The 15,277-nt window shown below is 44.3% G+C and overlaps 1 protein-coding gene across 5 annotated transcripts in view; it reads right to left on the bottom strand.

Moving 5' to 3' along the window:
- RPTOR (regulatory associated protein of MTOR complex 1) overlaps positions 1-15,277 on the bottom strand; it is a 136,234-nt gene that overhangs the window by 40,967 nt on the left and 79,990 nt on the right. For all 5 annotated transcript variants that reach the window (XM_082775074.1, XM_082775075.1, XM_082775076.1 and 2 more), the window contains 7 exons: positions 11,460-11,534; positions 10,765-10,830; positions 9,926-10,117; positions 8,510-8,650; positions 6,815-6,932; positions 5,282-5,422; positions 4,688-4,846 (listed from right to left, as the gene is read on the bottom strand). In XM_082775074.1, the coding sequence (XP_082631200.1) occupies positions 4,688-4,846; positions 5,282-5,422; positions 6,815-6,932; positions 8,510-8,650; positions 9,926-10,117; positions 10,765-10,830; positions 11,460-11,534 (892 nt within the window). The remainder of the gene's footprint in view (positions 1-4,687; positions 4,847-5,281; positions 5,423-6,814; positions 6,933-8,509; positions 8,651-9,925; positions 10,118-10,764; positions 10,831-11,459; positions 11,535-15,277) is intronic.

The raw sequence follows: 15,277 nt of genomic DNA, 5'->3' as shown, positions 1-15,277 counted from the left end.
TGAGGTCTGTTCAGTGCTCTGCCTCCTACTTTTGGTCCAGTGCTAGCGGTTACATAAGGACCGATGGGAATCTGAGTGGTCTGATTTCTTTTAAAGCCTTTCAAAGACAGTAAGAGGAGAGGGGGAGAAAGGGGGAGCGAGAAGGTACCCATCAGTTTTTTCCAGTTTTTCTGATAACTAGCTCACTCATGACGCAGCCACAAAGAAAAAAAAAAAAACACAGCGACATTTTTTATACATCTAAGCGTCATGAAAAACAAATTTAAAACAGAACTGCGCCAATGCAATCCCTCACTCGCTCAGCAGCCTTTGAAAAGAACAGAGGGAATTTCTACAAAGGCTCAGAGCTGGAGCTCAGAGGACTGCTCCTTTCTTCTGCTGCCCCCCCCCCCCACGTTCGGGCTGTTCATTACCCTGATTCAATCAGGTGACACATCTGACACAGCCCCTTGTAAAAACTTGAGCACCGGAGTCAGTGGGATAATGGAAGGCAGCAGAGGCGGCAGGAGGAACAGCAGCTTGATTTCATAGAATGGACTGAAATGAAAAAAATAGCCAGGAGATGCAAACAAAGAGCCGAGCAAGGGGGACGGGGTGTTAATTTAAGCAGACAGCTCCGTAATTAGTCAGACTGATTCAAAGGCAGTTAAATGGACCTTGCAGTATAGATTTACAAAATGATTTCTCTCAGCGAAGAATGTCAAAAAGTAAATTGCATTTCTTCGCTGATGACTTTGATTTTGTTTGCATATGCATAACGCCTAGTCCAATTTAACAGGCAGCATCACGCCGTGGCCCCGAGGAAGGGACCCGGCTGAGGTCGTGCAGCCTGGTCACCGAGTACACGAAGACCAGAACCACGCGGGATGCAAAAACGAATGCTAATGTTTTTTATTTACTCTTTCTGTTTTGACAGGACCTCTTTCTAATCCCCTTTAAAAATCACTGCAGTGATTTTAAGCCTTGATCTCCCGGAGCAGATGCAGTCCGCTCCCCACCCAGCACAGCAGCAAAAACTGACCAATAGCTGAACCGGCGCTGCTGCGCGCCTTGGACCGCAGACAGCTCTGCTTTCTGCGCGTTCTGCCTGCAGGGAAAAGCAAGTTTGGGACTGGCATGCAATGAAAACATAGAGCTGAAGTATTTCACACTGAACAGTACCCGAGGACTCGGCTACCTGCTTCCCATCGGTGCTAATCCCACCCGGTTTGTAAATCTGTATCCCGCAAGCCGCTCCTCTTCCCATGAGCCACACAGAAGGTCCTGCGAGAGCTACTCAGATGAAGAAAACATCTGAAATTCTGATGGCTCTCTGAACTCTACTTTGACAATGTGAAGAGCAGCTCCTTCCCTGGAGGAATGGCAAATTAATATTTCTTGCACAGACTTGACAGTCTGCAGGCTGGTCTCTTTGCACGGGGCCATGCAAAAGCGTTCCCGAGCATTGCAGCCAGCCCGAGACCAGCCGTTCCCTCGCTACTCCTTGCTACGATGAAGTTTGGTTTTCTATGAGCTGCTCCCAGTGAATAATAAGCATCTCCTGAGAAGTCAGGGCCCTGAGGAAGGCTGAAGTGAGAGCAGGAGTGACATGGGGTGGGAGGGATGTAATGCCTTTGTTTGCCAAGCCGTAGCTGACATGAGCCGGGCATCCACAGTGCTGGCAAAAAACACTTTATGTGTCTCACCTTGCCACCCCTGGTGGTAACTCAAACGGCAAACCATGAGTTTTTAAATGATTTAACAGAAACCAGGAGCAGCCCATCAAGTAGAGGGCAGGAACTTCTCCGGGACCAGGGCTGTCCCAGCAAACAGGAAAGCCCATGCCACGTCTCCTTACCTTTTCCACAAAGGATGTGAGAGAGGCCAGGGCGAACAGTGGCACATCAGGGGAGAAGGAAAACCAAGGACAAAAAGCCAACCCTGCTGCTCTGATGCCTGCTGCCACACCCTGACATTTTTCTCCCCACGGCAAACATTTTCTATCCCCACCTTCTTCTGCTGGAAAAGAGAATTACTCCCCAGCGTTTCATTGCTCCAAGATCCTTTTCTTCCTCCTCCTTTGATCATTCCTTAATATAATCTTTCCAGTGATGGTCTCCATAGGACAAAGACTTTAATCATGCAATTTAGATATGAATAATCAGCCTCAAGGTACGCAAAACCCTCATCTTAATTCCTTTTCTTTTCCTATCCTAAAACTAAATGAAACTTAAATTTCAGGAGGCAAAGATAAATGACTTGTTTTATGGAAAAAGAAGCAAGGCTTATTTCCCAATCCAAACTGATGTTTTTGTTGACTACTCAAAAACTGGCCATTGCCAGCTGAGAGACACGTGGGCCAGAGATAAATCTCTGCTGGTTACTCAGGATTGCTTGGCCAAGGAACAGTCTGCCAGAAAACAGCACACCTAGACTAAAAGTACATGCTGCATTTTCTGGGGGCATACAAGGCGGCATTTTGCTGCTTAGCTAGGAAGTTGTTTATAAAGTGGCAGAAGAGAGAGTGCAGAGGTTTTCCTCAGGTTATGGGAAAAAGTACATCGCCATATCAATCAGCCAGAGAGATTGATCCAGAATAACCCTTCTAGAACCATCTTCCTAAAATCACAGGAGGGGAAGAAAGCCCTGAGCATCTGTGAATCAACTTAGAGAATGTTGAATACGGAACACAGAATTAAACTGTGGTCTCTAATTTCTCCTTGTGTTATTACAGACTAGATTTCTGCTTTGGTTTGATTCGACTTGTGCCCAATGCACCCCTTTTACTGCTCTTCCTGTCTCAAGTACTTGGCATGGTCATTACCTCACAGCCAAATCACCATTAATTCTCCCAGAAGACAGAGTAGAGCAAAATATTTCTACAGTCAAGGCAGGTCTATCATCTAGGTGACCCCGCTCTCAGTTACCCCATTCTTGCTAGCAGTATAGCAGTATTTATTGCATGCTAAAACTTGAAGAAAGGACTTCACCCGCAAGGCAGAAGGACATTTTTGGAAGGCTACAGGCCAGCTGCAGCTGCTACTTGCAAGTAAAAATTACCCACAACAGGGTTAATGTGAGCCCAGGCGAGCTGCACAGCAGCCACAGCACTACTGAGGGTGGCTGGAGCTGATGGTATTTTGAAAACTCTTTCCTTGGGGACCAGGGGAGAACAGGCTGAAGGATGGTGATTCTTTGGTAGAAATGAAAAAAGCCCAGCTTTCAGCAAGCAAATGCTGAAAGTAATGGGATTCTCTGTGAGTTATGAATTTTAAACACTTCTATAAGCTCTGCTGTTTCCAGCTGGATATGAGCTCTTCCGATTGAATAGGAATGAGGGAGGCTTTGGAGAACTGCTCTTTTTGTTTTCCTAAGTTTCCCTCGCTCACCTCTAGCTCATCTTTAGGTTCTTTTTCAAACGTGCTGAAAGCTCTTGTGAGTCTTGCACAAGCCATCAAGCAGATACCAGTTTGCACCAGTGGAAAGGAGAAAAACTCAAGCTCTAGCTTAAGACAAAGAGAAATTTCCTAACATTCCAGTCGTGCTTTAGAAGACCCAATTTCATTGCCTATAATCAAAAGGAAATGAATTGATCAAGGCACATTGATAGACCGAAAAGATACAGATTTCCCTCAACATTTGTTTCTCTGCTACATGCCACCTCCTCTTCTCCCTGGAAGGAGACTCTTCCAAAAGCTAACCCCCTTCTGCACGTTGTCTGTTACCATCCCAAAATGGTTTAGGCTGTTTGGAAAATGGCAGCCTGCAGCTAGTTAAAAGCAATGCTATTGTAGCAAGCAGACAGGATTGGGAAAGTTACTAAAAACAAACAAGCAAACAAAAAACACTGAACTATTTCAATATAAACACACCAGCTTTGTTCTATAGAAGTGCAAATCAAGCATTACATGCAATTCAGCTGTGCACTGCATAAATGCAACCAAAATCTCCCTTCCTTCTGTGCTATAATACTTCACTCTGCAGAGGTCTGTACATTACCCAAAGAGTCAGATGTCCCAGGGAAAAAGGACTGTTGAGTAGTATTAAAAAGTTCAGTGCAATTACTGATGTTAGAGCTACCTATCCAGGAGGGAATAATGGACAGGGCCTGGAGGCAGTGGGATCAGCCATGGAACTTTTTGCACAAAAGGAAATTTCTGTGAAATAATTAGTCTCTGGCTTTGAGATTCAGTCTGAGGTTTCTTCTTTATTAAGTCCTATTTTAACAATTTACATATAAACGTGCATGGTAATTAGCTAAGTAAGGTTTCCTTGTATGAATAACACAATAAAATGGCTGTGCTGTACAGAAATACGACCTACATGAAAAATCACCAAGGGAAGGGGTTACTGCCAGAGAGCCCAGCTGCTACATCCATGGGATGGGGAGTGCTTGTTTTGATTATCCAACTAAATTGCAATGGATGTAAAATTCCTGTATGTGCTACATTTTTGTGCTCAAATTCCTAACAGGATTGCTGCCTGTCATGGTGAAGCACACAGCTGAAGCCAACAGCTCTCACTTCCAGTGCCATCTGAGCAGCAGGGACTCTTCTCTGCATATAGCTTACCCAGACACACGAGTAGCATTTCTACTGATATGAGAAGTCTTGCTGGAGGTCTAGGAGGAGCTAAGATCCAAACCTTCCACAAAAGCTGGTGCAAACATGTAAAGAAAGGTGACACCGAACAAAGGAGCCTTACTCACCTATCAGTGAATTCAGAGAAGAGTAAGAGCTGACTCGTCTCATCTTGTCAATAGTCTCAAACGACAGGATATACTCTTCATTTTCAGGGCTGCCCAAGGTGCTGCTAGCACTGCTGCTGGTGCTGAGATTCCCAGGAGAAAATGCAACAGAACTTCCCGCTGCCAAAAGAAAAAAGGACAGATGCTTAAACAGGAACTGGGGAGAGAACAATTTTTACCCAGGCATAACAGCATTTGTGAATTCTACAACCCTCTGTGAAAGTGTAGGCAAATCCACAAAGTCCCCTTTTAAAAACTGAATGTTTAAATACAGAGTAAGCACCAAGGGGTCATAAATGATTCAGTTAAAAATCCACATATGTCAGGAAGTCGGAAGACACCTTTTTAGTCACCAGACACTTCAAAAAAAGTAAAAAAAAATTGAAATAGGAGAGTGCTCCTCATCTAACCCCTTGGAGCTGTCAGCTAGATAATTTGGGCAAAAATGTTAGTTTCAGTTCATATTGGTTTGCACATGGTAGCTTGCACGGTAGCACATGGGGGTGAAAAAAGAAGTGGTATAGGAAAATGACAGAATTTTCAAATCTCTCTTACATTCTTCATTCAGGCTGAGGTTCTGCAAGGACTTGTTCAGGTTCCTGGCTGTGGTAACTGCTCGGATGTTTCCGTAAGAGCTGACAGACCGCAGCCTCGGTGTACATGGACCATCTCGCACCGGGGTCAAACTCCCACCCTCTGCAGATGCAAAATTTATCAATTACAAATGCAACCAGAGAGACCATAGACTGTTGGCAGATTCCCAGCAAATAAATCGCTCAAATATTACCAGTACAAACAGAACTCAGCCATTGCCTATTATATTAAAACAGAACGAGGTATGACAGGCTCCTCCCTGAACATAATCAGTAAGGACCGTGTTTCTCTATTGTTTAGGCTGTGACTTTGTTACATCCAATAAAACCAGGTGAGCCAAGCCTTGCCAGTGCCTACAGACTACCCAGAGAGATACGACGACTCTTCTCTCCAGGTCGGTGCTGGGCCACTGCCCAGATACTGTGCTAGGACAGGCTGCTACAGCAGGCGCCATTTAGGAGATGGCATTTGCTTGCTTCTGCTCATTAAAACTCCGGAAAATGTTTTCATTATAAAGGGTTATGAAAATCCTGTTTTGCTGACCAAATTTCAGACCTGGTTTCAACCTGTATTTCATCCGTGACCTGGATAATTAAAATTTCCCAAACTTTTTCATTTTCATTCCTGAATACACACACAGTACCATGACTTCAGAACAGCTACTTCATTTCAATGCGGAGGTGGCTGCATTATGGTACTGAGGCAATGCTTCCAGTGCATCCTACTTATAAAGTACTTTGGGATCATTCTGGATAAGAAAAAGCACTATATAAACTATAAATAATGATTATTTCCTGCAGCAAAAAAAGATAAATGTGAAGAAGCTCATTTTCTAATACGTTTAATTTATTCAGACAATGTGGAGATTAAACTACTCCTTGCAGAGACAACACATGCTCGTCTCCAAGCTTCTGTTGCAACAGTCCCATTATCTTTGATGATTTCCAAGGTTAATATAAGAAAAATATGAAGTCAGCATTAACTTCACTTGGGCTTTTCATTTCCTATATAAAGCCATACACACAACAAAAGTTTGGGATCACAGACACAAAACATGAAGTTCTTGACTGCTTCTCATCTGGTGCTTTAGAGTAGCAAGAAATACGTCTGGGTCGTTCTGTGCTGTGGCTTCTTATTAGCCCCATTAGGTCAACATGAAGCTGAAATTTCACACATAATTTGAGAGAAGTCTGGTAAGCCTGTGTACCAACCATACTTCGGTTTTGATCTGAAGGGAATCTCTTTGAATTTGGTAAGGTGTTCAGTCTCCACAACTTTTTAGTGAACTCTAGGCATCTTTTAGCTGAGAGCACATTTCTCCAAAATAAATATATTACAGTGCTACTCACCACGTCATTTAAATTTGTAGCAATGGTGTTGTTTGACAATTCACCACCAGCAATAATTTCACTGTGTTGGGCAAACTACTCAGGTAACATTCTCAAGCACTAACAGGCTGCAAGTTTCCTGTCCATAAAGACAAAACCCACAAACCTGTGGCAGCTGGAGAAGGGAGAGGGTAATTCTTCTCTTCTTCCATGAACTGCAAGGCAACGGTGCAGAAATTGCTCTCATACTGAACCACCAGGTGACTCAAAGCCACCACCAGCTCCTATGGAAAGAGCAGAAGAAAACAGGTATTTCATTGTTATATAGATCAGAAATAACACACGAAAGGAAAAGGCAGAACAATATGGTTATTACTACTGATATTATTGAATAGACCTCCAGACTAATATTAAGAAAATGTAGAAACAACCAACAGCAATTGCTATTTGCTGTTTGGCCCCACGCTGAATCCCACAGCCAGCTTTGCAATGACCTGCCATAATCAGCAGCTAACGTGAGGACAATGCTGCATACCCACAAAGGATCGAGACAACTCATTCTCATCAGTGCAATGCAGAAACCTTGAATTATTGGGGTAGGGAGGGTAGAGATGGTGAAGTTCAGGCCCTCCAATGGACAGCATTTGCTGTGCTTTTGGAATGAGCAAACAGGAGAGGTGAAGATCTGGCATTGATTGCTGTTCTCTGTTCAGGAGACTAATCTCCAAAATAGAGATTTATGAATCTCAACGAGCGTATAGTGTGACATGCAGTTCTCTCTTTAATTAAACTGATAAATGCTGGAAAAGACAACCAAAATGAATCCTCATAATGCTGGTGACTACTTGTCAGGGTATTGATGTTCCACAGTTAAGCAAACGCAAGTTTTAGGACACCAAACTACATCCCATCAAAAACAACCTAAAACATAAAATGTACCATTGTTGTACAACGGTGTGGCAGAAAATAATTCTCCAGGACCTGAAGTATTACTTGTAACCATTCTGTCATCCCTCCTTATGGTTTCTAAAAGCAAGAAGATCTTTTTACAAGCTCTCACATTCTCTCTGCAGTACTCTTACTTCCCTCTTCTCTTCCTCCCTAGGACTGTCACAAACTCCATGGTTCTAGCAACAGATTACCGTTTCATTTAAAACCTGAGATCCTGTAATGTAAGATTTTGCAATCAAAACAGAAACCAACAGAAGAGCATTAACAGAATAGTTGCTTAACCAGAATTCTCAGGGTTTTGTCCACCTGAAAAAGACTTCAGTGTAACTCCTCTCCTTCCATATCTCTGTTATTGCATTCCCTTTAAATTCAAAGAACAAACACCACCACACAAAAATGTACAGCCAGGAAATAAAAATGCCCGCAAAATCCTGACATTGTTACTGCTGTGTTAGACATTTACTTAATTTACTTTAGACATGAGCTAAATCAGAGATCCAGTGTTAAAAAGCAGAAACACCTTGATCTGAATGACAATCTTGTCAACTACTGGACACTGTGACTTAATACATACTAGTTATATTATTCCTTTCAGTGGACTCCTTAAATTGCATAGTAAATGAAACATCATAGTACATGCACTGAAAAAGGGCGAGCAGATGAACCAGCATCCCAGCGCGCTCCTGCACGCGGCCATCCTGCACTGAGCAGGCAGCCCAAACGGTGTGGTCAGCGTGCTTGTTGCTTCTCAGCAGGAACCAAAGCTAAAAGCCTTCACAACGAACCAGACGCTTTGAAATGAGTCTGATTCTTTAAAAAGTCTATTCAATAATGCACTCTGATTCAGCACGGTGCAGAGCTCACCAGCACAAACCCACCAAACTCCTGCACCGCCAGCCCCCTTCCCTACCTTTCTAACCATGGGGCTGCCGTCGTTGATGAGCTGGGCCAGCATCATCGCCACGTTGTGGTCGATGGTGGTGGAGTGGTCGGTCCGCTCAGCTGAGTTGCCCACGAATGTTCCCAGTGCAAAGACTGCAGCACAGCGAACCTGCGAGACGCAAGCATTCATTATTATTTTTCTCTTGGTTCCAGCCTGGAGCTCACCATTGGGATGTTTTATCCTCACAAATGGCATCTCTGGAAACCGAGGCTACTGTGTCAGGTAAATAGTGAGGGCTAAACGGAAGCCCACAGAGACTAAGAACCAAAACAGGTTCATCAAAGCACTGACTTTTAAGTATTCACAGATGAAGGAGTACATTTAATTTCCCAGAATACTCGGTGACCTTCCCCTGGGTGATTTTTCCAGTTGACACTGCACAGAATATTAATTAATAGGAATAAGGTACACTGGGAGTTACTGTTGGCATGTGGATCTCTTTAATAACAGCGCTGAACTACAGTCTTCAGATAAGGGCATAGAAAAAGGTAGCAGAAAATGGGAAAAGGGAAAAGAGAAAAGACAGCAGCTCAAATCTGGGCAAATTTTGCCAGATCACACAAAGAACAGAGGGATCAGATGGCTTACAGCTTGCCTTGGCAGACTGAAAACAGTGGGGATACCGTATAACCAGTGAGTGCAGAATGTGCTTCACAAAGCAGAAACGATCACTCAGCTCCCCAAACAGAGCTGCAGATGTGTTGTAAAGACAGGTAAACCTAATCACCGAATAAATATGGTTTATAAAATGGGGGAAAGATTAGGCAAGAGAAAGGAGATAGAGGATACAGGACAGAAGACTGAATGTAAAAGGGAATCCGATCTTTAATCACTGCAAGTCAGCACTGGCGTTTATCTCCAGGCTTACTTCTCCCACATGCACTATAATTTCACTGGGGTCTGACAGGCTCTGTCAATCACAGGCATGCTCTGCACAAGAATCTCTTCTCTCTTGGAGAGTTGGTCACAAGGGTAAAACACATTCAATTAAAGATGTACTTTCAAACATACCGGGAGGAGAACAGTTTTCATACTCAGATAAAAAAGATTAGAGTTTTTTTTGAAACACACAGTGAGCTTTGGGACCACATTTTTAAAATGCCTCTGATATGCCAAGAAGCAAAAAAAGGTGCTGTCTCCTATCACCAGCTCCAAGACTTCGAGACTTTTGGGCTGTAGGAACAGCCCCTGCATTTCTTTAGTTGCTTCTCTCACAGGGCTTGTATGATTTGAACCATCTTGAAGAAACAGTGATAAGATCTTTCTTTGAACCAGACACAATCATGAAGCTCTTGAAGGCCCTGGTTTTATGAGTACTTCTGCAGCCTGCTTTCAGAGGTCTGACAACTTGGCTGTTGTTTATTTAAAAAGTTGGATTTTTACCTCTGGGATTGGATCAGAGAGGAGACTGTAGAGCTTTTCATGAGCGCTGTCTCTCACACCACACCACCTGGCTGAGTCAAAGTTCTGCCAAATCCGTCCTAAACAAATGGCTACCCATTGACGCAGAAGAGGATGTGGATCGTTTAACTGTTCCAGGCAAATAGCAATCAGGTTTCCTTGAAGGCAGGCTTCCTAAAACACAAATCAATGCAATTTATTTTGGTTGACATCTTCCCATCTCATCATCAGCAAAGAAGATTATTTCTGAAATAGACAGGAAAGCAAGAGAAAATAATTATTCCTTGGTCATATACTGATTTTGTTCCAAAATACCATTTGGAAGGAGCATAAAGGGAAGGTCAACTACACGCTGCTATAGCTAGCTAAACAGTTCAGCATTAGAAATACTTCCTGTATTATTTAAAGCTTGTTTTTTCCTCTTTGGAAATACTCCTTGCACCTGTCAGAGCCCTAAGGTTTATGGCTCATTCCATACACTCTTCCCAAGAACTTTATCACAGCCATCAAGTTTCCACTCGACAGGACCTAGGCACTATTTCTTTAGCAGCGTGTCAGTGTAGTGCCTGGAGGGTTGGTTGCTCAGTGACTTGTGTCCTTAACCTCCGCGTCCAGGTGCTGCGTCCATAATGTGTTTGTCACACCTCCAGGTCAATTTTTCTTTTATTCCACCAAAAAATAATGTAAAGCAACCTTCTATTTCAGCTCCCCTGTTCAGGGTTGTGCATTAATGCAAGCCGGGACATTTTTATCAAAGGAAAGGCACAAAGCAGAGAACAAATAGGAGAGACAATGAAAGGAAAAAGGATGTTGGGACTCACCTGTCCTGTGTTGTAGTTGTTAACAATTACAGCCAGAATAAAAGCAGTCATTGTCCTGTGTTCAGCCTTAAAACAATATACAACTAATTGTTATCTAGAAAACAGGTCAGAGAACAACTACATTCCACACTTTCTGAAACATGCGATAGGAACTGCACTCAGAATGATCTCATTAAAAGAGCAAGAGAGGAGAGAGAACTGGAATTTTCTTGTCACCCAGCCCTGTCATACGCCTCAGACACTTGATAAACTTGTATCCTCGGGCTGCCAATATGATCCTCCCAACCAACCTCCGTGTATTGTTCTGGAGGAGGCATACAAATATTCATTACAGGAAACCACACAAAAAAAAACTTCTGCAGAGTGAATTACGAAAGTTACAGGGAAATTGGACTGCCTCTGCACCCAGCCCCCAGAAGCCCACAGCTCCCATCTTCACCCCTGAGTAATCTGGGCTTAAATAGCTTCACACAAATTTGGCTGTCTCCATCACACAGCTTGGCACTAGCATTTTTAATTCCCCGGTTGCTGACTCCACGGCTCGGCTCTGACTGCGGTAGAGCAGCAGGTCTCACCGTAGCTGGAGGTGGGAGGCAGCCCTACCTGAGCAGCAGCTGCATCAGAACAGCAACATTTAAGCCCCGACAAGCTAAGCAAATGCTAGAAGAGTCTGAATAAAGATGACTTGTCCTTACTGGCATATAAGGATCTGCCAAAACTGAAAGGAAATACTTGTGACCGTTGTCCTTCACAAGGTCAGCTTGGCATGACTGAAAAATGAAACAGAGACAAAGGAAAAAAAACAGTGAGTACACTAACATAAAAGTATTTTTTCCTCCAATGATGTATGCATATTTCATGTCTTAACCATTTTTCTCAAGTCCAGTTTTCATGTGAGAAGCAAAGGAAAGAGCATCCCCTCCATCAGGGCCATGAGCAGAGTGCCCCTCGGAAGGGACAGCAGGGAAGAGAGTAACCACAGCCATGTAAGTGACAGAAACAGTAACCAAAAATATCACCTTCTACTGAGGAAAAGAGTTAAATTTGACATTTCTGCCCCACATTATACCTCTACCAGTGTCCGAGAGCCATCAAAGACAAAACCAAGGAGGAATCTGATATATTTTTTTTTTTTCTCACATATAGCAAAATAAAAATGCTGTAAGACAAGGTCTTCCAAAAGCTTCTGGTCTACTTCTCCACCTGCTTTCCATTCCCAAGCCATGGCAATTAGCTTACCACAGATCAGATTTGCTGCTAATTGCTGCTCACTTTCTTCTAGCTGCACAGTTAGATATCTGTGTAATGCATGTAAATCCTGGTCAAATCTGTAACAGTCCCCAGGTACGGGGGTAAAGGCCCTGAGCTTGCCTCTCAGAGGACATTATGGCTTCAGGCCAGCTACCAACGTCCCAGCAAGCAGCTTGCCTTGGTGGCCACACCTGGCTGCCCAGCACTCGGATGCTGCACAAGCCCCCGGGTGCCTCTTCCCCCAGGCTGGCCCCGTCTGATCTGCAGGGCTGTGGAGCCGGGGAAGCTTCGAGGTGGGTCTGGCACCTCACCCTTCTCGTGTACCTCACCCCCTGCCCAGTTACAGAAGGTGCAGCCTTCCAGTTCAGCCCTGCAGCCAGGATGTGAGGTGTCTACGTGAACGTTAAAGCACCGTCTCTACAAGCAGGACAGCTCTCGGAGATGGCAGCACTGAATAAACCTGGCACGTGTTCCTTTTACAGGGACCCACGTCACTGAGCTGTTACCAGTAAACCTGCAAGGGGATGGCGAAGGAATTATTCATCCCCCGTACTGTGCAATCCCCACCTGGGTGAGACTGTATTTTGGCAAGAAGATTTCGACTCATCGCACACACACGACTGATCTCTGCATTATTTGGTCAAGTGCTGACGTGAACTGCACCGGTACAACAGCAGCACGTAACAACATGATTTCCTGCTACACGCAGTCGAAGCCTGCAGAGTAACTCCGCTGCCTGGTAAGCCCTGCAGGGAGGAGAATGCAGGTTTTCTAGGGCAGCATCAGCAGTGAAGCACACGGCCCCGATTCAACAGCTCAGCGTACACCAAGAACTTCTTCGTGCTAACATACCAGCTCGGGCTTCATGTATGACATATCAGGGTCAAACCGAGAGAATGCAGACTACTAAAGTGAAAATTTAAGAGAGTAAAAACTGACTTGGCATTCAATTTCCCCTGTGACAGGGGTTCTATTGTATGCTTTATGCCAGAGACAGGATCATGTATTTTTTATCAGGCATAGGAGGTGAAGGAGGGAACTAACTGTTGAAAGGAGAGGGGATGGCAAGACAGAGATGCAAGAGAATATTTTATTGCTGAAGGGAGTAAAGACGCTGGTTTTGGCAGACCAAATAAGCAGAGGAAATGAATTGATGCCATGCTGCAGCTACGAGAGGCTTCCCTGACTTTTGTGTAATGCTGCACAAAAAATAGGCTTCCCCCCCCCTCCACCCTCCGTTCTCAGCAGGAACGCTTTTAACTCCTCAGAAAAAAAAATAAAAACCTCTTAGCTGCAATGTAGACAGACACCAGCACAGAGAGGATGCCCATCTTTACACTACGTTATTGTGCTGCCACTGTTGCTCCATCACCCGAGGCTCAAGGGAGAGAGGCAGCTTTAATAAAGCCAACGCATTTACTCAAATCCTCCCTGTTTAGATCCTATTGAACAATATGGAAAGCCAACATCAGTAACACTTCTTCAAAGAATAAGCAGCTATTCTTGTGAATAACAACACAACGTGACCAAAACAAGCCACAGAGCACAGATTTCTTCTTCCTCCCTAAAACGACATGCATGCTGTGTAACTCGTCTCTAGAAATATCACAAGTTCCTGGAATTCAGCAGCACTGCCACAGCTGTGGGGATCCCGATCACTGCCCTACGTGGGCAGGGAATCATCTTCCTGGAACACCTAACTCGAATATTTGTGTTAAGCATAAGAGATGAGTTAGTAGTCACAATCCTGCTAACAAAGGTCACAAAATTTGTGTCATTATTCCTTCAAAAAGTAGGACAAATGCTTGTTTTCTATTGTCTTCAGACAATTATTTCAGGTGCTATGAAGTCTTTCTTTGCTATCCCACATTAGTAATATTTACTTCTTTCAGCATTGTTTTATGTATAAGTTTGCTTCTTTTTTTTTTAGTCTTGCTTAAATTTCTGATTATAATCCTTAATCACAAGAGGGAAATTTTTTTCTGTTTAAATTCAAGTATTTCAAATTTCGATGGTGCTGTTTACCAAACGTTATCAACGTAGCATGTGGCAAAATCTTGACCTAAACTGCATTTGCCAGTTTTATGGCCATCTACGTGTGGCAGCACATAATGCTACTCCTACACCAACCTATACCTGCCAGATACCTACAGGAGGCAACTTTGAACCTTCCCTTGTTATGCAGCTCTGCAGGTGGACTGTCTAGAAATACTCCAGCAGGCTTCAGGAAGAGATGACTAAAGTCCTCATTGAATATCCTATGAAAAATCATCTGATTATACATGGAATTAAAGCAGATTAATCTAAATACTCCCGTGCTTATTTTCACCTACACATCGCACAAACAATTCTGAGATGCGGTGGTGCTATAACGTCACTGATTTGTCCTGTGATTCGTTAATGCTGAGGTATAACTCGCAGGATACCACGAGGAGGGACGGTGCTGTCTGAAGGGACGTGGGGCACACTGCGCTGCTGTCTCACCCCACAGCACCTTCCTTCTGCCTCCCTGTCTGAGCGGGAGGATCCAGAACAGAAGTATTATCTCAGCAGGATGTTCTGCTCTCCAGGGCACTTAGGAGTCTTACATAACTTGCTCTCACTCATACCCCAGGCAAAGAGGTGTGAGCAATCAGCTCAGCTCCAGTCCTAATGAAAGTAATTTCATCAGCTCCCGTCTCCTGGAACCAAACACAGTGCACCGTCAGGGGGTGGTGGATGAAGGAGACAGAGCTGCTCAGGTACTGTAGGGATGAAGACTACCTGGCAGAACACCTGGACACACATACACGTCCCCTGATGCTGGGCGATGGCTTCTGCTTGGGTGACAGAGGTGGCCCCCACTCCCCCTGTGCTGACCCAGGCAGTGCAGCCCAGGGCAGGGCGAGAACTGTGGCCCCGCAGCCTCCTGCTCACCCATGTGTGTGCTGCCACGCAATTACACCAGGCCCACAATTACACCATTTTTTAATCTTTGCAATGCTTTGTTTCAAATGTACATGGCCAAACCTCGAGAGGGAAGGACACTGCTTTCTTCTCACTTGCCAGCTATCAATACAGCAGTCCTTTAGCCTCTGATACTAGGACGTATTTGCTCCCTTTACGGTGCAGCAATCCAAGCAGCCGCCTGTCCCCTGCCTTGGTGATGTTCATTCCCCTTTCTTGCTGCTGCTGCCCTCTCCTCCCATCTCACTTACACCACTTGTCTGAGGAGATAGGGAATTGAAACAATGGGAAGAAACCCAACACAGAACTGAAAAGC

The sequence above is a fragment of the Aythya marila genome, assembly GCF_965140915.1.
Source record: "Aythya marila genome assembly, chromosome: 18".
Classification (NCBI taxonomy): domain Eukaryota; kingdom Metazoa; phylum Chordata; class Aves; order Anseriformes; family Anatidae; genus Aythya; species Aythya marila.
This window is presented reverse-complemented; position numbering and strand designations above follow the sequence as displayed.